Below are 25826 nucleotides of genomic sequence, written 5' to 3'. Positions count from 1 at the left end.
AGTCAACTCCCACAAAGGCTGCACCTGGTTCTGATGTCCATCTTCTCGTGGAAGGGGTAAGGAGCCAGGTCCCTGCAGGGTTCTCACCCTGTGCCTGTTATCTCTTCTTTCCCAAGGGGGTCCCTGTGCTCATCGTGGGCCATCACATTCTTTATGGGAAGGTAGTGCGCCTGGAGAAGCCCTTCGCCGTCCTCACCAAACGTGGTGCCAGCGAGCACGGCTGTGACCACGGCCCCACGGGGGCAGCTGCCCACTATCTGGTGACCGCTCTGATCAAGACCAAGCTCCTCTTCAAAACCCGCCCCAAGCCCATCATTACCAGCGTGCCCAAAAAAGTATGAAAGAGCCCCGGCCCCATACCAGAGAGCGTCCTGCCCCCTGGACACGAGCCCAGCTTCTGTCCCGAGGGCAGGGGGCTGGGCCCATGGGGGCAAACTCAGCTCCCTTCCCTAGAGCATCCGGACTCCTGGGCGTAAATCCAGCTCCCATCCCAAGAGGAGTTGGACTCCAAAACATGAGCCAGGCTCTCCTCCCAAGGCCTGGTGGCCTCTTGGGTACAACTCCAGCTCCCATGCCAGGTGGGGCCATGTCCTTGGGCCAGAACTGTGCTCCTGGTGTAAGGGGGACCAGACTTCAAGACACAAGTCAAGTTCCCTTCCCCAGGGCAGGTGGCCTCTTGAGCATTAGCCCGACTCCCATCCCAAGGGGCATGGGAGCCCTGGGCCTGAACCCAACTATCCTCCCAAGGGCAGGTGGCCTCCTGAGCACTAGCCCGGCTCCCACCTTTCTGGGAACTGGAGCCATGGGCCCAAGCCCAGCTACCCTACCAAGGGCAGGTGGCCTCCTGGGCCCAAGCCCAGTTCACACCCCAAGGGCAGGTGGCCTCCTGGGCCCAAGCCCAGTTCACACCCCAAGGGCAGGTGGCCTCCTGGGCCCAAGCCCAACTTCCACCCCCAGGGGCATGGGTGCCATGGGCCAGAATCCAGCTACTCTTCCAAGAGCAGGTGGGCTCCTGGGCTCCAGCCCAGCTCCCATCCCTAAAGCAGGTGGCCTCCTAGGCACTAGTCCGGCTTCCATCCCAAGGGGCACTGGAGCCCTGGGCCCCAGAGCAGGTCCTGTCCCGATGGCGCCCGGCGCCCTGGGCCCCAGACCAGGTCCTGTCCCGGTGGCGCCCGGCGCCCTGGGCCCCAGACCAGGTCCTGTCCCGGTGGCGCCCGGCGCCCTGGGCCCCAGACCAGGTCCTGTCCCGGTGGCGCCCGGCGCCCTGGGCCCCAGACCAGGTCTCGTTCCTACAGCAGGTGGCCTCCTGGGCCCTAGCCCAGCTCTTGGCCCAATGGTGACCAGAGCCCTGGGCCCTAGCCCAGGTCCCATCACAAGGGCAGGTGGCCTCCTTGGCACTAGTCCGGCTCCCATCCCACGGGGCACTGGAGCCCTGGGCCCGAGTCCAGCTCCCATCCCAGTGGGGACGGGAGGTCTGGGCCGAAGTCCAGCTCCCATCGTGAGGGCAGGTGGCCTCCTAGGCCCAAGCCCAGCTCCCATGCCGAGGGGGACTGGAGCCCTGGGCCCAAGCCCGGCTCCCATGCTGAGGTCAGCTGGCCTCTTTGCCACTCGACCAGCTGACACCCTACCTATGAATCCATTCTCCTTTCCAAGGGAGGGAGGCCCCTCAAGTGCAACCCCAGCTACCATCACAGGAGTTGGCTTACCCTTGACCATGAACCTGGCTTCCAGCCCAAGGGCTGGTTGCCTCCTAGGCATGAGCCCAGCTCCACTTCCAAGAACAACTAGCTCCCTGGGTATGAGCACAGCTCCCATCACACGGGGGCCTGCCATGCTGGACACTAGACCTGCTGGTCCCCTAGGTCAGTCTCCCTTCCCCAGGGCAGCTGGTCCCCAAAGTGTAAACCTGACTCCCTTCCCCAGGGTGTGTGAGCCCCAGAGCATGAACCCAGTCCCCTTCTCCAAAGCAGCTGGCCCCCTGGGGCCAAACTCAACTCCCTGCCCCAGGCCAGCTGGCCCCCTAGGGCCAAACCCAGCTCCCTGCCCTAGGCCAGCTGTCCTCTTTCCTAATGGGATATTGCCATCTCCCATTAACAACACAGCCAGGCTGCGGTGGTGCTGATTCTCTCCTGTCCCGGGGTCTGTGCGAGATGATCAAGAGTGCAGACATACTCCTGACACCTGCCTTGCCAACAAGCTGGGACCTAGCACAGTCTCAGCTTTTCTCAGAGCCTTGCTCGGTTCTGGACTCCAGGGGGCCATAGGCCAGCAGCCCCTCGTCCTCCTAGATGTGGTGGAGCACTGTGTGTTTGTGACCTACTCCTCAGGGAATGCAGATCTCAGGCCCAGCAACTCCAGCACTGGCCCCTTGCCTGCACAGCAGGGAGTCCAGAAGCCCCCATCTCCTCTGTCTGGTAGTAGTGCTCAGAACTGGATGAGTGAGCCAGAGTAGCCCGTTCTGAAGCATCCCCTTGGCGTAACCCCAGCCACGCAGCTGCTGGTGGACACAGCAGGTGGCATCACCTTTCTTGCTCAGCCAGGAGCCAACTGACTTTTCGTTCTGGTTTTGTGTTCCTTCTTGCTGCCCCTTGAATAAAAGTGACAGGAGGGTCAGTAGGCCTGCACTATCTGTGTTATCCCAGCGCCACAGGGGTGGGGAGAGGAACAACAACCCTGCCGCAGCCAGGAGGGATAGGGCCACTCCAGACACTGAAGCCTCTTTACTGCAGCAGGGGTCAGCTGGTATTCAGCTACTGGAGCAAACCCTTGGGAATGTTTGCCTCCACGGTGAGCCCCCTGCCCCTGCCGGACAACGATATGGGAGGAAGTGGCTCTGCATGGACAGTTGCAGGAGCCTGTGTAGCAGGAGCATAGGCGGCACTCAGTTGCCAAGTCAGGCCCCTGGCAGAGGTGCTAGAGCCATGTGTGGGGACTCATTTATAGGGCCAAGAAGGCAGCTGCCCCCCCAAGACATGCTCCCAAGCCTTCCTGTGTGCAAATCTCTTTATTGTGACAAATCCATTGTGATATAAAAACAGACCTTTTAAAAAAAAATGAAAAAATGACGGTAAAAAATAAATAGATTTACAAACAATGGTAGCAATAAGTGTAAATATCAAAGAGCTAAAAAAGTCTCCTAAAAACCCTGTATTAAATAAACCCCCCCAAACACTCACCTGGAGTAAGGTTTTTGCCCTGAAAAGAGGGCCCAGGGAGACAGCTGTGGTGCAGCCAGGAGCCAGGCTACACACAAGGAATGTGGGGACACTGCTGGAAGGGGCAGGGGTGGAAGCTGCTCTCCCAGGCCCAGAAGGGAGCACATACCTGTAGTCTAGATCCAAAGCCAGGTCCCTGCTCAGGCCTCCACATATGCCAAGGGAGGCCAGGCTCTCCCCCGCTGGCACTTGAGATGAGGGGAGGCTGTAGTGACATGCGGGGAGAGGCACCTGTTCCAGAAGCCCATAGAGTACAATCCCCAGGGCCCTCCCTCCGAAGAAAGCACAGAAGTCTGGGAGCAGAGCTGACTGGACCCAACACAAAAGCAAAGCAGCCGTGATTAGCTCAGGAGGGGTGCAAAGCAAGCAGTGTCTGCTGATTACAGTATTGGGAGCTGGGGGCATCCACTTTCCTGAGGTAACTGCCCACACCTGTGGTCTGTGTCAGACAAGCAGCCTGGCCAGCTGCTGGAATCCCAGCCCTCAGCATTTGCCTTGCCATTAGCAGCCTGGTGCCATGGCAGGTTAGTCTCTGCTGGTGCCTTGTTAGGTACTCTCGTTAACGGTCCCTGGGACCCAGCTGAGCATCCTCTCAGGCACAAGGAACCATACAGCCAACAAGCTTCTACAGCAGCAGCTTGCAGGCTGGATGTGCTGCCCACAGCTAGAGTAACAGCTTTGCTGTGGCACACCAACCGAGAATGTGGGGCAGGGTGGGGGATGTGTTCTCAGCTCAGACTCCTGTCCCTCTTGTATGCGATGGGGGTGATTAGAAGCTAGCTCCTCTCCTAGGCACTGGAACCTCTGCCCTGCAGCTCCTGAGACTAGGGGAACCCCTGGCCCACTAAACCTGGCTCAGGAGCAGCACAGGGACTTGAGCCAACATGCAAAACTATTCCATGGGGCTGGGTCCCCTGCAAGGGCAGTTGGCACCCAGCTTTGTGCCCAGCACAGCACCTTGCATTACTCAGTAGAGGTACTAACTGGCTTGGGTCCTCATGGCAGAGGCTCCTGGAGGACTGATGCAGCATCCAGCTCACCAGGACACAGTGTGAAATACGTTTTTTGGCTACAGCCACCCTTTCAGGCCCTGGAAAAAGCCACCTGAGCACTCCTCAGGCAGAGTAGAGGGTAGGCAAAGAAGCTGCCAGCAGCCATTCTTTGGCAGGCTGCTGCTGACTGTGGCCTCTCACTGCCCTTCTGTTCTTTGGCAAAGGAGGCAGAATTCGCTGCTGCTCTCCCATGGGGCAAACCTCAAACCCTACCAACACCCACCAGGGGCCAGAGAGTGGAAGCTGGAGAGGGGGTTAAGGGGCTTTTGTGGTGTTTCTTCAGCAGAAGGGGCCCTCCCAAACTCCCTTCTGCACAGGCTGGGTGGCTGTTCCCAAAACTCTAGGCCCTGCTTTCCTTCTACCTCAGCCTCCCCTGGCATCGCGGAGTCCCTGCATGAGGCTCCTCAGCCAGGACAACAGGGGCAAACTCTTACTTGCTACATTCCTGCTCTGGCTCTGCTTGCTCCAGGCCTCCCTGAGCATCCCTTTGCCTCTCCACGCTGCCCCTCCCACTGAGCTGTACTGGGCACAGACGCCCTTATGCAGAGCAGCGCTTTGGTTTTGTCTGGCAAGTTATCCTCACACGGGTGCTAGAGCAGCAGCTCAGGGCTGGGCACCAGAGAGGATGTGGGGCTAAAACCACAACCAGCGGCAGACGCTAGCGGGGGCAGGGATTCTGACTGAGGCTCTTGGCGGAGGCTAGCTTAGCAGTGGGGCCCACAGTGAAGATACCAAACGGTGCTAACCCCTGGAATAGACAGAGCACATAATTAACTGCCCTGGGAGAGCACCTGTCTTCCAAGGTGCCCACATACCCCCATCCCCCTCACAGCTGGGGAAGAGACTTGCCCAAGTTTGCCTGCATTGGTGGCAGAGCCAGGAATAGTACCCAGGCTCCCTGGGCGCAGACCATGTGTCTACTTGTGTGCGGACACATGAAAGCAGTGACGACAGGGCAGGGCCGTACTGAGCCGCCCTAAGGATGGCGTTCCCTCACCTTTACGGGACGGGGATCGAGTAGCAGTGCCAGGCTTGGAAGAGAGGGGACCTGGCCCTCCTGCGTGGTCCTAGTGCCTCCCTCAACACAACCAGGAGCCCTGACCTGACAAGCAGGGCGGAGGGGAAGCACTGAGAGGCTAAGTAATAAGCACCGTCTAACTCCATCTTTATGCTGCCCCCTCCCCATTCCTATCGCCAGCCGAGGCAGCCAGCCTTGGCCTAGCTCCATTGCAAAGGTGCTCCCCCTTGTACAGCGGGCCCACGGGAAAAGCTCAAAGCCATGTAACCTTAGTGCAGCCGCTCACCTTTCTGCCTTCGCCTTCAGCTGCTGGCACAGTCTTGCCCACGGGTCACCCGTAAGTGCTGAGTAACACTGACTGGGGGGGCAGAGGCAGGCATCCCAAGAGAGGCCCCAGGTGACCCTACCGCGGGCTTTGGCACCGTAGGACACGAGCTGTACGTGGCACTTTACACACAGGGCCCCAGCAGCAGGCTGGGGAGGGTTACTGCTCTTGTGGCCTTGCTGCTGGTGTGTCAGTCGTATGGACGTTGCTCTGAGCACAGTAAAGGCTAAAGCTGGAGCCATGCTGCCTCAGCCTTTGAGGAACAGACACGCCAGGGCGTGGGCTGGGTGGAGCGCGCACCACTGCCCCCCTGCAGCGACCCCAGGGCACAGCCCCACTGTGTGGAATGGGACGGAAGAGTTGCCTGGGGGTCAGCGGCACAGCGGGCAGAAGGGACAGAGGAGCAGCCATTCATACCACCATCCCCGCCGTGGGCTCACACTGCCACTCAGGCCCAGGGCTTTGGGCCAGAAGGAGCCATGGGAGAGCGCTCAGCCATGCAGCAGATCCCTGCGGGAGGCCAAGATCACTGGAGTTTTCAAGCGGCTCAGGGAAAAGGACGTGGTACCTGACTGAGGAAGCCACTTCAGAACAGCAAAGAATTGTCCAGTCCAGGTCATGTTCAGGTGGCCCAACTGCTGCCAGCTGGGCCCTCACAGGGGAGGCTCCTTCCCCCTGCTTTGGAAAGTCATGTTGTCAAGGTGGAGATCTCTCTTCACCGCATCAGGGAAAGGACCGCAGTGTCCTTAGCAAAGCACCATAGCATTAGGATCCCCCCCTTCCCAGCACAAAGCCTCAGGAGAGAAAGGAGAGCCCCAGGGAACACTCCATAGTTCACAGCATTAAATCCACAGGCAGCCAGTCCTGTGCAGGGAGTGGGGGGCGGGGGAGGGGGAAGATTTCTGCCCTCTTAAATATATTGAATATTTATGGACCACTTTCCTGCCTGGGGAGAATGCCAGACTGCCAGGGAATCCAGTGTCTGGGCTCTAAAGCACAAGGGCGGGAGCTCTTGGCCTGCCAAGCACAGCTTTGCCTGCAGAGACTTTGGGGCACTCCTTCTGGCTGGGGGGAGGGGTTGGGGGGGCGGCCTTCGCCTGCTTGGACCTCGTGAGCCTCGACTCCCATGGGCCAGTTTCCACTGCCAGAGCTCATGGACCAGCACTAGAGGCACAGGGACCTGACTGAGCCTAGCTCGGAGCAGGCCCTGGCTCTGGCTAAGCAGTGCCCCTCTCAGCCTCTTTTGCGGGCCCCAGGCAGGAACCAAGTCCCCGGCCTCCAGGGGCACACATTGCGGCCAGCTTACTGCGTCACCAGCTGTGCTGCCAGTGCAGCTAGACAGCTCCTGATCCACTGGGCAGGACGGAGTGTTGGCAAACTTGGATTCTTTTAAAGTATGAATTCATTTCAGTGAGTACTCCCGTCCCTCGCTGGCTCCTGGGGATCAGGCCTCCCCTGGAGCCTTATTGCTCAGGTTGGAGTCTGCAGGCAATGCCTCCTCTCCCACCTCCGGTCCAGGGCCTCTCCACCAATGGAGCTCAGTGCAGCTCCCACAGCAGGATTTTTTGCCCTGGCAGGTGGCAGACAGGAATCTCCACAGGAGCCATCGCAAATGTTGGAGAGGCCAGAAGCTGCCTCAGGGGATTCCCCACTCCTCCAGCAGTAGAATGGGCCTCAAAACACTGGAGTCACCGCACCTGTGGGTGGGTGTGCGTGGCCCAGGCTACTTGGAGCGTTCTCTGCTGGACAACAGGCAGCTTCTCTTCAGGTGGCATTCAGACTCACTAGCCCAGGAACTCATTCCTTGGACAGCAATTTAAAAACCCACAAATAAAATCCCATCTCCTCCCCCGCCCTCCACCTGGCTGCCCCCAAACAATGCATGGCGGCAGCACTAATCCTTTCCCATTGCACTTTCCCCACTTCATCCAGAGCCCCCCCACCTGTCACACCTCGGCAAAAGCCAGACTGCTCTGCTCCTGCCGCTTCCCACAGCGCCGGGCAATGATGGCCATGTAGAGCATGAGGAGCGCCATCCAGTAGCAGCCGTACAAGATGGCGCCAGAGATGAGGAAGGCCAGGTCCGTCTCGCTGAAGAGGTCCTGGCAGTACGCTGTGTAGGCCAGGCCTCCCAGCAGGACAGCGACCCACACAGAAACGGGGATGAGGCCGATGAAGTTGACCACAATGGTTTTGCGGCCAGAGGTGCCCCAGCCCGACTTGTTGATGGTGGCAATGGCGAACATTTTGGCTGGCAGGAGGCTGGACATATAGAGCAGGGAGTAGAGGGACATAAAGATCATCTCTGCATTGCCCCGGAGGAAGCAGGCGTAGGTGGCCTTGATGATCCCCACCAGCTGCACGGTCAGGAGGAAGAGGAGGATATTCCAGATGCGGCCACGGTAGAACAGCTGGATGACCGTGGCAATGAGGAAGAAGGGGAAGAAGCCAGTCACCACGGACTCATAGGTCATCCAGAGGTGGTGCTTGTGGAACCATAAGGCGTTGTAGAGCCACTCCCTGAAGTAGGACTTGCTCCAGCGCGTCTGCTGGTTGAGCCAGCGGAGGTATTTGGTGGGCGTCTCGGTCAGGCACTTGGAGCGGGCGGTGTACTTAGTCCTATAGCCAAGGCTCAAGACACGATTGGTGAGGTGTCGGTCATCCCCAAAGCTGCACTTGCTGCCAAGAAACTTCTGATTGTACCAGTCCTCCAGGAACTGCTGCAGGAGGGCGTTGCGGTACATGCCCAGGGGGCCGCTGATGCACTGGACGCAGCCGAAGTAGGACTGGCAGGCCCGCTCCACGTTGAAGGCCATCCAGTACCGCACGCTGCTCAGGAAGGAGATCCACGAGTCATACTTGTTCAGGATCTGGGAAGGCAACACGTGTAAGGAGACACCATTAGTAAATAGCCCTGCAGGGCTTCCCTCCCCAGCCGAGGCAAGGAGAGCAGCATCTGCACTGCAGCCCAGTGTCTCCCATCCAGTAGCTCCCACAGTCTGCCCTCACCCCAGGGCTTGCCATTGCAGGGGAGCCCTGCTGCAAGAGGACAGCAGCCCAGGGGGGCAGGTGAGAGGCCCTTGCTCTCAGAGCAACAGCAGTAGCCAGGTTTTCCTGTGCACGCAGCCAGGCCTGCAGGGCAGAGACCAGCACACAGACAGGCACTGTGGCCGTTCTAAGGAGAAATGAGGCTCTTGGGGAGGTGCCTCCAGGACCTCAGCCCTGCTGCCCAGTTATTCAGGGAGGCGGTTCCCTGCCTTTCACTAGGCACTTGCCAGCCTCACACCAGTCACAGAGGAGCCCCACAGCAGTCAGCAGTGCAATGGGGGCAGAGGGACATTGCCCCTCCCCTCCCCAGTGGTTGTGCCTACGGGGTGAGGATAGAACCTGCACTGCCATGCAGAGCCGCCACCCCAGGTGGGCCTCATGATCACTGCCAAAGCATGTGCCAGCAGGCTGGTGCTCTGCCTGGCTCTGAGCCACAGCAAAAGCTGCAGCCACCCTCCAGAGCAGCATTCCTTCCTGGGCTGCTCCAGGATGCTCCCTCTACCCTAGGATTTTATAGAGCCTCTTGCCTTGGCATCCCCATGCCTGGATATGCCCCTCCCTCCCAGTACTGGCACAGGGACTTGTTCCCCACCCACTCAGCAGCAGCACAGCCAGGCTCACTTTGAACCTGGCACCCAACCCCAAGCGATCCCCCCACCCTATCCCCGTTGGCCCAGCATTCCCTGGGATTTCAGGGCAGTCTCACTCAGCTCACGTGCCATTGGCTACAACCCTTGTGTTTGTACCTGAACATCTCCACCAACTGCGCCCACCTGCGGATCCTCCTCCAAAATGCGCAGCATCTCCACTGTGCAGGCCGGGTCCAGGACCGTGTCTGAGTCACACACCTACCGAGCAGAGAGAAATCGTCACGGTCTGCTCAGCCTAACCCTCCTGCTCCCTTCCACGCATGCCAGGGGAGCCCAGCCTCCAGTCCTGCATCCAGCAAAGGCTGCGTCATTTAGAACTAGACCCAAAAGCACCGCAGAACAAGTCCTAGGGGAAGAGACCCATCCTGCCACGGACACGCTGGGGCCTACAGGGACTGCTCCAGGAGTCCATTCTGAGAGGCTGCACAGGGCGTACAGCAGCCAGACAACCTGACTCAGGAGCACGCAACATACAGGCTCCTGCAGGGGAACAGCATGGCACTGCCCAAATCACCTCTCCACCTTGCTCTGGGCTCACAGAACCATGCAGAGCACAGGGGCAACTGGGCCCTAGTTCTGAGCCCCAGGCAGGGGCTGTGCCAGAGGGGGCTGGAGGGAAGAGAGACATGCCTCTATGCTATGAAGTTTTGGCAGCGAAGAGGAGTCTGCCGCTAGGGGGCAGGGGTGCACTATGAGGCAGAGGTGAAGGGTCTCACTAAGGGGTGAGGGGGAGAGGTCATGAGGTAGTTCTGCTTCCAGGAGCTGAAGTGGCAGTGCTAGAGGATCAGTAGGGAGACCTGGCACAGTCCAGGCATTGGGCATTTACTGCAGGGTTAGCATCTCACAGGGCCCAAAGAGCAAATGGCCATGGCTGGGGCATGCGTCCCCAAGCAGGGAACTGCTCGGTGCTTGCCGGGGAACAGCAGTTCCTGCTTGTGGCAGTGCACGGAAATGCCATGCACCTTGGGAGCACAGAGACGGCCTTTCTCCTCTTTTGGCAAAGCGCCCTCCAGCCATTCTGGCTAATGCATGGGTCCCAGAACAGCCAGTACCTGGGAGCCTGCCAAGTCCCCAAACACCTGTGCAGGGATTCCTCAATGGACTGACGCAGTTTTCTCATGCCCGACACCTTGGTAAGAGCCACCTGCACCGTCCTGGAGCAGCGAGGAATGGGCAGAGGCCTGACCTGTGAGGGAGGGCCCCACACATGCAGAGGGGTCTCAGCAGTCAGGCCCTCTCTGTACGGCACTGGGGGGTCAGAGCAGGGATCAATGCCAAAAAAGAGGGTGACAAACTGAAGGGAGGTCAGAGAAGAGCAAGGAGAGGGATTGGTTCGGTCTCACCTAGCTGGGTCTTTGGAGAGCCGGGGCACAGGCCAGCCAGGGGGATTCACTCATAAGGAGATCAGGGAACGCTTCCTAATGGGGGCTGTGGAATCATCTCCCAAGGGAAAGGCCTGCTGCCCCAGCCACTGAACACTGGACTGGACAAAGACCTGGAGCAGAGCCTGGCCCTGGCAGGGAGGGTCTAGGGTAGATGGGCTTTTCCACCTAGGATTCTGTGGCAAGCAGGAAACCATCCTGAGCTCTGCTCTCCTGTACCACGCGGGTTACAGCCCTGTCCTCCTCCAGCCTTGCCCATCCTGCGGTCTCCTCCATCGCCGCCTCTTTCTAGGTGGCCTGTACATCTGTGGCACTACGGACCTGGTGCATGAACACTGGCTCTCCAATGCACCACGTCCAGGGCAGGGTGGCCCTTTGCTAGTGCCTCACTGCCAGGAAAGAGGAGCAGCGATCCCTCCCCAGGGACGATGGCCCTGCACTCCCCAAGTCCCATTCTTGGAGTGGATGTCTCAAGGCAGGAGTGGGAGGGACCCAGTCTGCCTGCTTGGCCACTGCCCACTCAGCGCAGGCTGGCCCAGGCAGGATCCTCTGTGTGACAGCTGCTCTGGACTCTCTCAACCCAGTGGGAAGAGAGGGTTGCACTGCCTTGTGCTTGGCTATCTCAAGGGTTTGCAGAGAGAGCTCCAGCACCCTCCTTCCCCAAAGAGCCAATTTCTGCCTCCCGCATGCAGGGCTCCAAGCGTCTCCTGCTCCTGTGAATACAGCTACTACTCACTGACCCAGCACATGCTCTCACTTTCCTGAGCTGCTGAGTGACCTTGGGGTGCACTTTGGGACTGGGTGTCAGTTTAAGGGATGCTGCCAAATGGGTTAGTCCCACACATGGTATTCCCCCAGGTTGAGTGCTATTCCCCTGGGCAGTTGCGCAAGTTGTTACCTGGCACCTAGTTACCTTGTCACCTAGTCACCTCTTTTCCTTCCCTTAGCTTCTCCCTAACCCTGGCCTAAGGAGCTTGTATTTCCCCCAGGGGCAGGTTGCACAGGCTCACACCTCATAGCTGCTGCTGGGACCCCAATAGGAAGCACGAGGGGCGAGAAAATTCAAATCCTGTTCTTGGGAGAGCTCCAGACCAGACCTGCAACCCAAGAGCATCTGAACTTCTGGGCATCTGTCTATTGGACTAAGCCTTTTGAGCCAGGGTTACCCCTCCAATGGCTCACATTAACGACCCTGGGTAATTCAGTCCTTGCTGGGCGGGGGGATCACTGTGGGAATGAGGTCTTTGTACAGAACAGAGCTGGAGAGAGTCCAGATCAGGAACACATGCCCCGCCAGCAGGCAATAACTGGGTAAGCTGGAGGAGCCCTACGGAGCAGAGCCCCAGGCTCCCTGCACACAGCTGGCCAAGCAGAGGTGGAACTGGCAGTAGGCAGGACACGAATGAGCTGGCAGGGGCTGCACAAAGGAAAGGGACAGGACTGAGGACAGTGACTGTGCCACGGCTGCATCCCCCACGTGCCCTGAGCAGCCTGCCTGAAGCACGGCTACGTACACAGCCACAGTGGGCATGAGCCAGCCCAGACTCCCTGCTCTAGCACTGCCTGTTAGAGGATCTCAAACAAATCCGGTCCCCTCCCTGCCCACAGGAAGGCTGGGCTGGATACGGAGAAGGTGAGTATGGAGCCGGGACTGGACCCTGCCATGAGTCAGCTGGGAGTGCAGCATCCCAACTCTCAGCCTTCGCCACTAACCCATCCTTGCTCTGGCTCTCCAGTCTGCCTGACCCAGCCAATCCCTGGTGCATCAGCTGGGACTCTTGGCCTAGCCTTGTGTTCCCTCCTGCTCAGGCAAGGTACAGCGAAGGCTGTGCTGTCCCTGTCCTGGGGCAGCAGATTCCGTCGCCCCAGCCCCTCCTCACTTAGTATTTCAAAGCAAAGAAAAATGAAACCACTTCCCACTGGTTAGCGTGAGAGCTGCGTGGAAAGCCCAGCCAGCACAGTGTGGTCACCGTTCCTTGCAATGTGCCCTCCAAGGTGGGAGTGTCACCCCTCTCCCGTGCTGTTACACCCTCCAGCTGTCCCCAGGAGCTGGCCACCCACCTGGATGTAGTCCACGGAGTCCCCGAGTGCTTGGAAGGCTGTGTACATCACCTCGCGCTTCCCCCCCCACTTCTGCAAGATGCAGGAGTAGGTGCTGTTCCGCACCAGCTGCTGGATGTGCCCCATGCCCTCTTGGAGGCTGCTCTCCGTCTCGCCCTCTCCCCTCTCATGGAAGTTGCTCTTCCAGACGTAGCAGCCTGTTTTCTCGGAGCCCAGGATCTCATTGAAGATCTCCAGCATGTAGGTGTCATCCTGGCCATTGCCATCCACCACCATCACCACCTGGAGGTCGGGGAAGGAGATGCGCTTCACTGAGCGCAGGCATTTCTTCAGGTAGTCAGGGTCCTCCTGGTAGGCGGCGATGCAGAGCGCCACAGAGCGGTGCAGCTTCAGGGGCCGCCCCTCGAGCCGCATGTGCCGGTGCTCCAGGAAGGCAAAGAGGCTCTGGATGAAGAGGTGAAGGCCCAGGATGGCACCATACAGGCCGAAGGAGAGGTAGTGCTTCTCGGTGTGGATGAACTGGTATCCAGTGATGTAGGCTGCAAGAATGCCTCCCAGCACCACCAAGGCGAAGAGGCTGGTACCAAAAACACGAAGGGCTGTGGTGAAGCTCACTGGCATCTGTCCAAAGAGAAGGTACCAGAGGCTCTGTTAGGGGTGCAACACAAAGCCCACAGAGCAGGCTGAGGTCCAGGACAGCAAGGCCTCGCTCTTCACATCACAGAAGCAAAGGTGCTGCCCAGGGGTTCCAAGCAATCCTTCCTCCAGTCGCCCAGCTGTCAAAGCAGGGGGCCTTCATTCTAGTAGCATGCCAAGTGGGTACTGAAGGCAGGACCAGGGGAGGGTGCTACAGAAGGAGAGGGGGGTCCCATTCCCAGCCAGCTCCAGCTAGGATGAAGCAATAGTCCAGAGCCCTGGGCCAGGCTGAAGTGCATTGGAGACTTCGCAGTCCCTTTCAGGCCAATAGGGATTGCCAAGTCAGCCCCCTAGTGCCCTCCTGCTCTCCAGGTCTCAGACAAGGGCCTGCCATCACTCGGTGCCTCGGTTAGCTGGCAAGCCCAGCCCTTTGCGGCAGCCTCTGTCTGCACTCTGGAAAGTGCCATGCACACGGCTGTCGCCACACCCAGGGCGGCGCTGTTCAAACGCTCAGGACACTCACTTTCCCCAGGAGTGAAGGAGCTGGGGTCTGTTCTAGCAGCTGCCAGAAGTGCTGGCTAACCCCCTCTGCAGGGATCCCAAACTCCCCTCTCCCCCGTGAGATAGGCTAGTGGGTTATGTGGGAGTCACCTTCAGTTCTGAACCACCCAGGAGCAGTTCACAGCCAGCTACTCATGCAGTAACACTCAGTGTTTGGTTGTATCTGCGACTGTTTCTCCTGCTTCACAACCCACGCCACAGGTGACCTTTCAAGGGGAGAGAGAGGTTGGCTACTCTCCCTACAGTTTCTGCATGTGAATCCCAGCCAATCTCAGGTCTCCTCAGAACTAATGCTAGAAATCAAAGCATCCTCTCCCCAGAAGTGGCCAAAGAGTTTTCACAAAGCCAGACTATGACTTGACACTGGTTCTGTATCCCAGAACCAGGCTGGCCCACAGCATTTCAAACACAGGAGGAAAGGATTATTTCCCCTCCCAACACACATCACACACACCCCGCCCCCCATGCATAGAGTTGCGTCTGTTACCCCAGCCAGATGCCCACCTATCGTGTGCTGTTGCTGGCCATTCAAAGGCAGGCCCTTGGAACAGCTCCCCTCTGCAGGGTGTAAAATGCCAGCAGCCAGGAAACCCCCACACAATTTGAACACAGGCTTCAGGTTCTGGGCTCTCAGGGCCAAACACTTCAGAGAGCGGAGCGTGCAACTGCTTGATGGTGCATGACACATGGACTGCATAACAGTGTGCAAAAACAAATAGGCAGCCATTTGCACAAGCAGTCGCAGCAACTGCATGCCCAAGTCAGACACGCAGCATTGCTCCCCAGACCTGCAGCATTGCTCCCCAGACCTGCAGCATTGCTCCCCAGACCTGCAGCAAAGAGGAAGAGGTCTGTCTCTCGGCATCCCTAGTCCCTAGTGAGGAGGGGCTGGGCTATCAGTCCCTTTCCTGATCTAATGCAGCTACCCTGCTCCATCCACGCCCCCTACAATGGGGAAGAGTTGCCTTCCCCAGTCAGCCAGATGACATTCTGTTCCTCTGGGACGGGCCCAGCCAAGGGAACGGGTGGAGCCAGAGAGCCCCGCTCTGCCTTTGGTCCTTCAGGTGCAGCCTCCCCACACTCAGCAGTAGCCCACCTGCTAGTATGGGTCTTGTGACGAGACCAGCTACGGCCTCCTCAGCCACAAGGCTGCTGACCACAACACCGGCCTGGAGGAGGGAGGTTCCCAGGTCTCCATCAGGGACACAGAGACCCTCTGTCACCCAATGGTGGCTGCGGGGCAGGACGCAGGCTCTCACGCTCCCCTGGAGGGTTTGTTTGCTCCTTTCTGAGCACTGTTACTGGAATAAATCCCAAAGCTTAGTACAAAGCCAGTGCAATGGAGGGACTCGGCCCCATATCCTGGGGCCTCAGGCCTGCTTGCATTTGGCTTTGCACTTGCACTTACTACCAAGCAGTGTCAGAGGGACGAAGAATGTCAGCAGCCAGAGACACTGGGAGGCTCTCCCAAGCTACAGGAAACCAGAGCCCCCAAAGCCTGGACAGGGGGGCTGCAGACAGTGGTCTCGCCCTGGGGAGCCAATCACTGGTGGGAAAGCACAGAGCCATGCGTCCCCAGGGGGAAGAGCTGGAGACTTGACCAACAGCCTTTCATTCCCAGTCACACAGGTGAGCGAGGCTATCTGATAACAGAGGGCGTACAAGGGGGGGAAGCCAGAGGGGTTGCTGCAGAGCTGCCAACAGCCATGCAGGCTATGGCACCTGGAGCTTTTCCAGCTGATATCCAGGCTCCTCCCCAGGCGCCTGCACACCCAGGCTGGTGGTGCCAGACCCCACCGGGGCAGAGCTCCTGGGTTTGCTGAAGGACAATGAAGGGCATGAAGGATGCCTTCATCCTGCTCCCAGCTGACCCGCAGCAGGACAGACTGTATGCCATCGGCATTCACTTGTACAAATGGCACCGATAGACCAGCCAGGTGCTCGCTGCCCTTACAGAGGTCCTGGGCCCGGTGGGTGTCTGTGGGGAATAAACACAGGGAGTCCGCTTGGCAATCCCACTCCTAAGAGGAGTCTCTGCTCTTGGCCTCCATGGGCTTACGAGAGAGGAATGACTGACCTCCCACCCAGCTCCAAGCCCTCTCCTGCCAATAGCACTTCACAGCTATCCCAGCGCCCCAGGTCAGGCCAATCCCTGTGTGTGAGGGGTAGGGACCCACCAGCTCTGCTGGCCTGTTTCTGCACCACATGCGAGGTGCCAGAAGGCAGGGGCTAACCTGATGGGTGGAGCAGGCAGGTCCCAGCCCCCCCACCAGCCGGGGAAGGCTCTCTGATAGTCCCTCCCACTGGCCCCTGACCCACCTCGCCCCCAGAGCCTCTCCCCCAAGCCAGGCAGGTTCTCTCTTAGTCCCCCACTTGCTCTCCCATGGGCGATGGGCCCTGGGCCCTGGCTGGGCAGGCTCTCTCTAGTTCCACCCTGTCCCAGATTCCCAACACACACCTTCCTCCCCCGCACGCCAGCCCGGCCAGGCTGTGCTGCAGATTGTTTCTCTCAATGTATTAAAGAAAAACTTTTTAGAAGTTTGCCTTGTACCGGCCCACCCCAGAGCCTCCCCCACCCTGCAACAAGGCTCCTGGGGACTTCCAAGGGAGGGAAGAGGCCTGTTAGGTGCGGTCAGCTCCATCGCTCTAGAGGCCAGGGCAGGACTGGTCCCTGCAGCCCATTGGCTTGTGCTTTCTCCAGCCTGGTGTCCCCTGAGAAGCAGGGAACATGCAGGTCGCGAGGCAGCCGGACTCTCTGTTCGTCCACCTATGTGTTTCCCTTGGCTATGGGTCACGTGCAAGGCCTCAGAGGACGAGGGACCAGGCAGAAAGCTGGGCTACGCAAACCACCAGCCTTGGCACACCAGGGGCTGAAACCCAGTGTAAGGAAGGGTCTATGAGCCCTGTGAGCATCTCCCCAGCACTAGCTCGCATGGGTCCAGGGCACTCCAGGCAACCTACAGAACTGCTGGAGTGCCCGGCCTTTTGCCCCAAGGGCTGTACGGATCTGGGCATGGCTGATGGACAGTGGCTCCCAGGGTGGGAGACCAGCGCTGGGGCCTGGAGCAGCCATTCCCACAGCGGGGATGGGGGGAGCAGGCTCAGCTCAGTTCTCTTGGCTGGGAGAGCACCAGGGAGAAGAGGTCCCCAGGCAGGAGAACCTGGAGGAGGATTTCGGGGGAGCCCCGCGGAGGGCTCCCCTCCCAGGGATGTGCAGCACCCTGCCAGCCTCCCCGCCTGCTGAGGGGTCCCTGGGGGTGAGCTCTGCGCGGCTCAGCAAAGCAGGGCCTGGGGAGGTGGGGCCGAGAGGGGCCCGGGCACCTTCCTGGCGGAGGCTGCCCATTCCAGCTGGCTGCCTCAACTGGGCGGGGGCTGGTGGCCCAGGTACCCGGTGACGGGCACAACGCAGGGACCGGAGAGAGGAGCCGAGCTGGGGCCGGCAGGACCCCGGAGCAGCCTGCGAGGCACAAGGCAGCCGGGGAGCAGGAGGCGCCTCTCACCCTGCAGTGCGGCAGCCCGGTCCGCAGCTCCGGAGCCCCCGGCCGGCTCGGCCAGCCCCCGCCGCTGGGGCACGGACCCGGACCCGGACCCGGACCCCAGGAACCAGCGATCCCGACCGCCCGCCCCCGCTCACCGTGCCGCCGGGCTCCCCGGGACGCGCCACTCCCCGCCGCCTGCACCGGCCTCCGCCTCCCGCGCCGCTCTGAGCCCGGCCCGGCCGAGCCGCCTTTAAAGGAGCGGCTGAGCCGGCACCGCCCGCAGCCCCCGGGGGCTCCGCCTGCCCGGCCGGGAGAGGCGCCCCGAGGCCGGCGGGGGCGCCCCTCTCGCCCGGCTCTCCACGGGCGGGCGCCGCCCTTCAGCCCCCAGCGAGCCGCCCTGCCCGCCCTCCACGTGCTCCTGCCGGCCCGGCCCCCGGGCGCGCTGGGCAGAGCTCCCGCCAAACCAGCGGCCCGGGAGCCCGGCACGTTCCCTGGTGAAGCAACCCCCAGCCCCGTCAGCCAGGCTGGGCTTGTGCCCCGGGCACCGGGCCGGGTTCTGTCCCTGTCTCCGCCAGGCTGCCGCGGGACCCCACTTATTCTCTGGGCCTCAGTACCCCGCTGGCCCTGCCCTGGCCAGAGGCTCCCCTCCTGCAGGGCCAGGGAAGGGCTTGCAGAGATTAAGGATGAAGATGGAGTTTCCCGGACAGCCGGGTACCTGAGAGCCCGGCAGGAGAGGCCCCCAGGAGCTGGTGCCCGAGCAGGACCCGAGGGGCTCAGGAGGGGGTTGAAGGTGCTGCGGGCAAGGGAAGCCCTTCCCAGGGGAGGGGGCGGCATGCAGCGGCGCACAGGCCAGGGGGAGGGGAGGTGGAATGGGAGTGGGGGGAGCATGGTTGCCCCCACACCAGAGTGAGACCTGGAGCCTAGCTTCGGGCTGCAGTTCTGTTTCTTGTGGCCAAATGCATGCAAGCTCTGATCCAGAGCAACCCCGAAGGTTACAGATCTCTGCTGGGTTGGGGCAAGTCCCATTCAGTGCACTGTACCTCTTGGCTGTGTCCCCTTCCCCAGGCCTGGCTCCTGGGCCCGAGCAGCGCGGCGGAGACTGAGCTCCTCATCCTCTGCACACAGCACCCAGACTGGAAAGGGTCTCTCACGTCCCCACGCCAGGGAGGGGCAGGGTGCTCGGGGCCAGCTTCCTGGCACACAGCCGCTCTCCGCCACCGGAGACACAAAGTTAACCGCCCTGGAGCTGGAGCCAGGTGTGTCGGGGGAAGTTACAGAGATAAGCGAGCACCAGGCCCAGCTCTTGGATTAGTGTCGCCTTTCCATGAAAAGGGGCATTGCCCTGAACCAAACTTTGACCCTTTGGGCTGAAATTCTCCGGAACTGGGCTCGGCCTTCGGCTGCATCTATTGGGAACTGGCAGCAGAACCAGTTCCGCCTTTTGGGGTGTGAGAGGGGAACAAGATACACCTCTGGTGCCAGTGCTTCATTTCCCCCCCCAGCCAGCACTCTTTGGGGCACCGCCAGAGGTGCGGGAGGGAGAGTGGAGGTGTGCAGGGGGGTACCTGTGAAATCAAAGTCCAGTGCATTAGTCGCAGCAGAATTCAAGGACAAACACATTAGGCAGGAGTTGGTGCGGCAGGGCGTGTCGGAGAGCTGTGATTGGGGCAGATGTAGCCATGGCTGGCAGGTAACGAGCTTAGGCCCTGGCTACACGACCACCCAGCCAGTGTTTTAAGGAGAGATTGTGCTGGGAGATGACACTTCCTGTGACCTCTGCTGCTAAACTAGAGTGGGGCTTTGGGGGACCTGGCCAGCTGGGAGAATAAAATCATTAAAAGAGCCACCTCCCTCTAAGAAGACAGAAAAGAATCCTGCAGAGGCCTGTGTGCTCCGCTGAGGGTGTTGGGAGGGGTAGGAGCCTCTCTCCTGTTCCCTGCTGGGATTTCATTGGGTTTGACCAGAACCTTGGGCAGACTGAGGGTCCACACACTGCCCCCCGGCACTGCTCTCCCAGCACGGTGCAGAGCGGCAGGGGATCCCTCTCCTCCGACCAGGCAGCTGGAGCCTCCTGCACATGACAGCTGGAGGCGCAGGCAGACAGCGATGGGGCTCACTTTGTACCAAGCAGCTGACTGGAATTCCCAGAGGTGGCAGTTTAATTGACCCATCTGATTGCTCCCATTTTACAGACCTCGCTTTACGTGAGCCTGTAGCAGGACCGGCACAATGGGAGGTTTCCTCTGGCTGACGTCCCCTAAGGATTAGCCAAAATCCACAGTGGAAAGTCCCTGCTCTGGCTGCCAGCAGAGCACCTGGCGCAAACTGCTCTGCAGGTTTATGACTTCACTGGCATCACTGAGACGTGGGGGGGATAAGTCTCCTGACTGGGACATTGGTCTAGGGGGTGCAGCTTGTTCAGGAGGACAAACTGGGGAAAAGGGAGGGGGGTTGCAATACATACCAAGAACTTATACCCCTGTGCTGAGGTCCAGGAGGTGAGAGACAGAGCAGTTGAAAGGCTCTGGGTGAAGATAAAAGGGGGGGAAATAGGGGTGATGTCAGTAGGGACCCAATTAGTAAGAGGAGGTGGGTGAGGCATTTCTAGAACAAATAGCAATATCCCAAACACAAGATCTAGTAGTTAGGGGGCACTTGCCCTGCCCAGACAGCAGCTGGAAATGTAATACAGCAAAACACAAACTGCCCAATAAGTTCTTCAAATGTCCTGGTGATAACTTCTGGTTTCAGGAAGGTGCAGGCTTAGGGTGACCAGATGTCCCAATTTTATAGGGACAGTCCTGATATTTGGGGCTTTTTCTTATATAGACTCCTATTACCCCCCCACCCCCTGTCCCGATTTTTCACACTTGCTGTCTGGTCACCCTATGCAGGATGTAGGCAGGGGGGCCGCCATTTTAGGCTTGATCCTGACCAACAGGGAGGCTTTGGTAGCAAACCTGAAGGTTGAAGGCAATTTGGGTGAAAGTGATCATGAAATGACAGACTTCAGGAGTCTAAGGAAGGTGTGAGAGCAGCAGAATAAGGACAATGGATTACAAAAACACATTTTAACAGACTCTGAGAACTGGTAGGTGAGGTCCCATGGGAAGAAAATAAAAAAAAAAAAAAAAGGGATTCCAGAGAGCTGGCAGTTTCTCAAAGAGACAGTACCAGGTGCAACAACAAACTATCCTGATGCAAAGGAAAGACAGGAAGACTAGTCAGAGGCCAGAATGGCTGCATCAGGAGCTCTTGAATTACCTGGAAATCAAAAATGATCCTACAGAAAGTGGAAACATGGACAAATTGCTAAGGAGGAGCACACAAAAAAGAGCACAAGCATGTAGGGACAACATGAGTTACACCTATCAAGGGACATAAAAGGCAAGGAGAGCTAATAATGGATGACCTCAAGATGCCAGAGGTGTTTACTGACTATTTTGCTTCAGTCTTCATTAAAAAGGTAAATTATGACCAAATACTTAACACAATTAATATTAACAAGGAGGAAGAAACATAAGCCAGAATAGGTTAAAGAATATAAAGATAAGTTAGATGTATTGAAATCGGCAGAACCTGATGGAATTCATCCTAGGGTATTGAAAGAACCAGCAGAAGAAACCATCGAGCTGTTAGCAATTATCTTTGAGAACTCATGGAGGACAGGAGAGGTCCCAGAGGACTGGCGAAGGGCAAACACAGAACTAATCTTTAAAAAGGGGAACAAAGAGGATCCAGGGAATTATAGACCAGTCAGCCTAACTTCAATGCCTGGAACAATACTGGAACAAGTGATGAATCAAACAATTGGTAAATATTAGGGATGTTGATTAATTGCAGTTAACTCACGTGATTAACTCAAAAAAATTAACTGCGATTAAAAAAATTGTGATTAATCAAACTGTTAAACAATAGAAACCAATTGAAATTTATTAAATATTTTTGGCTGTTTCTCTACATTTTCAAATATACTGATTTCTATTCCAACACAGAATACGAAGTGCACAGTGCTCACTTTCTATTATTTTTATTACAAATATTTGCACTGTAAACGTGACAAACAAAGGAAATAGTATTTTTAAATTCACTGCATACAAGTACTGCAGTGCAGTCTCTTTATCGTGAAAGTGCAACTTACAAATATAGATTTTGGGGGGTTCCATAACTGCACTCCATAACAAAACAGTGTGAAACTCTAGAGCCTACAAGTCCACTCAGTCCTACTTCTTGTGCAGCCAACTGCTCAGAGAAACAAGTCTGTTTACATTTGCAGGAGACAGTGCTCCCGCTTCTTCTTTACAATGTCACCGGAAAGTGAGAACAGGCGTTCGCATGGGACTTTTGTAGCCAGCGTAACAAGGTATTTACATGCCAGATACGCTAAACATTCGTATGTCCCTTCATGCTTCGGCCACCAGTCCAGAGGACATGCTTCCATGGATGGTGTTCGTTAAAAAAATTATGCGTTAATTAAATTTGTGACCCAACTCCTTGGGGGAGAATTGTGTGTCCCCGGCTCTGCTTTCCCGCATTCTGCCCTGTATTTCATGCTATTGCACTCTCGGATGATGACCCAGCACCTGTTGTTTGATTTACAAACACTGTCACTGCAGATTTGACAAAACGCAAAGAAGGTACCAATGTGAGATTTCTCAAGATAGCTACACTCAACCCAAGGTTTAAGACTCTGAAGTGCCTTCCAAAACCTGAGAAGGAGGAGGCGTGGAGCTTCCAGAAGTCTTAAAAGAGCAACACTCTGATGCGGAAACTACAGACCCCAAACCACCAAAAAAAATAAATAAATAAAATAAAAAAAAAATCAACCTTCTGCTGGTGGCATCTGACTCAGATGATGAAAATGAACATCCGTCGGTCCGCACTGCTCTGGCTGGCTATCGAGCAGAACCCGTCCTCAGCACGGACGCATGTCCCCTGGAATGGTGGTTGAGGCATGAAGGGAAATATGAATCTTTAGAGCATCTGGCACGTAAATACCTTGCGACACCGGTTACAACAGTCCCATGCGAACGCCTGTTCTCACTTTCCGGTGACATTGTAAAGAAGAAGCGGGCAGCGTGATCTCCCAAATGTAACCAACCTGTTTGTCTGCGCGATTGGCTGAAGTAGGACTGAGTGCACTTGTGGGCTCTAAAGTTTTACATGGTTTTATTTTTGAATGCAGGTTTTTTTGTACATAACTTGACATTTGTAAGTTCAACTTGCATGATAAAGAGATTGCAGGACAGTACTTGGATGAGGTGAATTTGGTGGTTTGGGTTTTGGTTTTTACAGTGCAAATATTTGTATTAAAATAAATAGAAAGTGAGCGGTGTGCGCTGTGTATTCTGTGTTGTAACTGAAATCAGTATATTTGAAAATGTAGAAAACATCCAAAAATATTTAAGTAAATGGTATTCTACTGTTGTTTGACAGTGCAATTAATTGCACAATTAATCATGATTAATTTTTTAATCGCTTGACAGCCCTAGTAACTATCTAGAGGATAGTAGTGTGATAATGAACAGCCAGCTTGGATTTGTCAGGAACAAATCGTGCCAAACCCACTAATTTCCGTCGTTGACAGGGTTACTGGTGGAGTGGGTAGAGGGGAAGCAGCAGAGGTGATAGATCTTGATTTTAGCAAAGCTTTTGACATAGCCCCAAATGACATTATCATAAGCGAACTGGGGAACTGGGATCTAGATGAAATTACTATAAATTGAGAGCAAAACTGGTTGGAAGACTGTACTCAAAGGGTAACTGTCAGTGGTTCAGTCAAACTGGGGGGACGTCTCTATTGGGGTCCCACAAGCAACTGTCCAGGCTCGTTCGCATCAATGATTGGAATAATGGGGTGCACTATATGCTTATAAAATCTGCAGCTGACACCAAGCTGGGAGGGGTTGCAAGCACTTTGGAGGACAGGGTTAGAATTCAAAAGGATCTTGCTACGTTGGAGAACTGGTGTGAAATCATCAAGATGAAATTCAGCACAGGAAAGTGCAACGTGCTGAGCATGGGAAGGAAAAATCAATGGCACAAGGACAAACTGGGACTAAGCGGGTAGGCGGCAGGGCTGCAGGCAGGGATCGGAGGTTAGAGTGGGTCACAGAATGAACGTGTCAGCAGCGTAAGGCCACTGGGAAAAGGCGGACAGGGTCCTGGCGTGTCACAGCAGTGTCGGATGTGAGGGCCGGGAGGCCATTGTCCCGCTCTGCCGGGCACTGGCGCAGCCTCAGCTGGAGTCCCGTGTCCAGTAGTGGGCGCTGCGCTTTGGGAAAGATGGGCACACGTTGGAGGGAGGCCAGAGGAGAGCCACAAAAACGACCAGCCAGGGCCACCAGAACCAACCTGCCCCCCGCCGCCTCTCCCTGGTGCTGTCGGTCGTTGAAGGAGAGGGGAGATACCCAGCTCCCGGGGCAGCCGCCGGGGAAGGGGCACGTTGGGGTTTGTTCTGGGCTGGCTGCTCTAAGGCACAGAGCGCTCAGCTCCGCCCGGGCCGGAGGCGGCCTCCGAGGGAGAGAGAGACCGTGTTTCCTAGCTGACTGCCAGGGGCCTGGGTCAGTCCCAGACCGGGGCTCGGGCGGATGTCGGACGTGCCGGCCTGAGTCCTGTTCCCAGCAGCCCGGCGGAGCAGGCGACGGTCTCCTCGCGTCCCTCTGCTGCGGGCCCGGGCTGCGGGCCCCGGGCTGCGTGGCCAGCCGTCTTGTGGCTGGGCTTGTGCGGGGTGTGCTCGCAGGCCCCAGCGGGACGCCCCCCTGCCTGCACCCGCCTGGGGCAGTGGGCAGCGAGGCCCCTCCTCATTCTGAGGCGCAAAGGGCGAAAAAATCCCCCCCACTTCCCAGCAGCGCCATTTCCCGCAGGCTTCCCCCCACCTTGCCACTCGCACAAAGCCGGAGCTCCAGCCCCAGGCCTTCCCCTCGGGGACCCGGGGCGGAGGGCAATGGGGCGCCGCAGGGACTGTGAACCGGCCGGGGGCTGCGCTCCGTGCCTTGGCGGGTCCCTCCCGCTGCGGAGCCCAGCTTGCCCTGGGGCCGGGGACCCTGGCAGGCGCCGGGGGGTTGGAGCAAGGCGAAGGATGATGGTCGTGACCAGCGTCCTGGCCTCGGGGCCCAGCTCCCCCCAGGAGGCGGAGAGCTTCTCCTGGGGCCCGGCTTCCTCCTGCGGAAGCTGCTGCTTCCGACCGGCAGCAGAGCCCCTGAGGGGAGGCGAGCTCTCCCGGTGCGGGTGGAGGCCGGTCCCCGGCCCCGTCTCCGGCGGCAGGCAGGCCCTTGCCCGCGCCCGTCACGGGCAGAGCGGGCGGCGCTGAGAAAAGACCCGCCGCCCTGAGAACTGCCTGGAGAAATGCCCCCGGGGGCAATTGCTCGGAAGCCCCGGGCAGCCGGTGCCCCGCGCCGGCCGGATGCACCTGTTACACCCCGGCTGCTCGGGGCGCGGGGTCAGCCCGCCGGCCGCTCGGCCAGAAACCCGCAAAGGCCCCGTCGCCGCGCCGCGCCCACGCCCCTGCAGCCGGGTCCGGCGTCGGGCGGCGGCAGGGAGGGTTTACACAGAGAGCCGAGGCTGGAACTGCCCCGCTCCATTGTGTACGGGCCGGGGGGAAGGGCAGGGACTTCTCCCTGCCTCCGCTGTCGGGCACAGGACAAGCGCGGCACCCTCTGGCGCGATGCCCGGGCGCAGGGAGGTGCAGGGGGCCTGGGGGCGGGGAGCGAGGGCGCGTGCACGCACAGACACACACACACACACACACACACACACACGTAACCTTTATGCTCCTTCCCAGGTAGCGTTTGAACAGGTGCGGAACCCCCGGGCCAACTCGCTGTAAAATCGCAGCGCTGCAAGGTCTTACCTTCTGATGCAAACGCGGCTCCCAGACGCCTCACCTTTCTTCCCTTCCCGGGGCTCCCTGCAGAAGCGCTTCCCAAGGTATAAATAAAATTTCCGTCTTCTCCTGCACAGAAACCCCCTTGTCTGCAGCGGGAGAACTGCAGCCAGCAGCCCAGGAAACAACATTAAAAGAGACTTGTCATTCAGAAATCTTCCGCTGGTGCGAGCCCGAGGCGGGGCGAGCTCAGGCATGGACACTGCCGAACGGGCAGGTCCCCGAAGAAGGGGCCTCCCCGGCCAAAGCCGCAGGGCAGCAGAGCCCGGTGGAAGCCGGAGAGGGGCGGCCCAGGCGCGGGCGCTGACCCCGCGGCACCCCGGCGCACTCCCGCAAGCCCGAGGCGCCTGCACCCGGCGGCCGCTTCCCCGCAGTTCAAAGCCAGACCATAAAGCGATTCCTAGACGCCATAAAACCATTTCTCCGGCCCCCGCCGGCGGCGGCAGATCAAGGCGCTGAGCCGAGGGAACGGGCTGGTTGCCGAGGGTGCGGCGGGGAGGCAGCGAGGGCTGCG

At 58.4% G+C, this 25826-nt stretch overlaps 3 protein-coding genes across 20 annotated transcripts in view; 2 read left to right on the top strand and 1 right to left on the bottom strand.

Moving 5' to 3' along the window:
- Positions 1-341, top strand: part of CHTF8 (chromosome transmission fidelity factor 8) — a 3822-nt gene extending 3481 nt beyond the window's left edge. For all 4 annotated transcript variants that reach the window (XM_037877488.2, XM_043525962.1, XM_037877489.2 and 1 more), the window contains one exon: positions 117-341. In XM_037877488.2, coding sequence (XP_037733416.1) covers positions 117-341 — 225 coding nt within the window. The remainder of the gene's footprint in view (positions 1-116) is intronic.
- Positions 338-3094, top strand: DERPC (DERPC proline and glycine rich nuclear protein). Of its 12 annotated transcripts, none has more exons than XM_037877484.2 (2): positions 338-836; positions 879-3094. In XM_037877484.2, the coding sequence occupies exons 1-2, from the start codon at positions 338-340 to the stop codon at positions 2120-2122; spliced, it is 1743 nt and encodes a 580-aa protein (XP_037733412.1). In that variant the 3' UTR covers positions 2123-3094. The 12 variants fall into 12 exon arrangements, with proteins under 12 accessions (XP_037733412.1, XP_043381890.1, XP_037733413.1 ...); XM_043525955.1 differs by having other exon boundaries at positions 338-915; positions 958-3094; XM_037877485.2 differs by having other exon boundaries at positions 338-1112; positions 1197-3094.
- On the bottom strand, positions 2990-25826 carry HAS3 (hyaluronan synthase 3). 4 transcript variants are annotated; one of them, XM_043525961.1, is made up of 5 exons: positions 25280-25826; positions 19892-19951; positions 12752-13372; positions 9405-9506; positions 2990-8480 (listed from the first exon to the last, which is right to left on the bottom strand). In XM_043525961.1, exons 3-5 carry the CDS (start codon positions 13370-13372, stop codon positions 7557-7559), a joined length of 1647 nt encoding a protein of 548 aa, XP_043381896.1. In that variant the 5' UTR covers positions 19892-19951; positions 25280-25826; the 3' UTR covers positions 2990-7556. The 4 variants fall into 4 exon arrangements, with proteins under 4 accessions (XP_043381896.1, XP_007062507.1, XP_037733415.1 ...); XM_007062445.4 differs by lacking the exon at positions 19892-19951; XM_037877487.2 differs by lacking the exons at positions 19892-19951; positions 25280-25826 and adding an exon at positions 17583-17668.

Source organism: Chelonia mydas, chromosome 12 (assembly GCF_015237465.2).
Source record: "Chelonia mydas isolate rCheMyd1 chromosome 12, rCheMyd1.pri.v2, whole genome shotgun sequence".
Taxonomy (NCBI): Eukaryota; Metazoa; Chordata; order Testudines; family Cheloniidae; genus Chelonia; species Chelonia mydas.
Note: the sequence above shows the minus strand (reverse complement) of the source record. Positions and strands in the feature narration are given on the sequence as shown.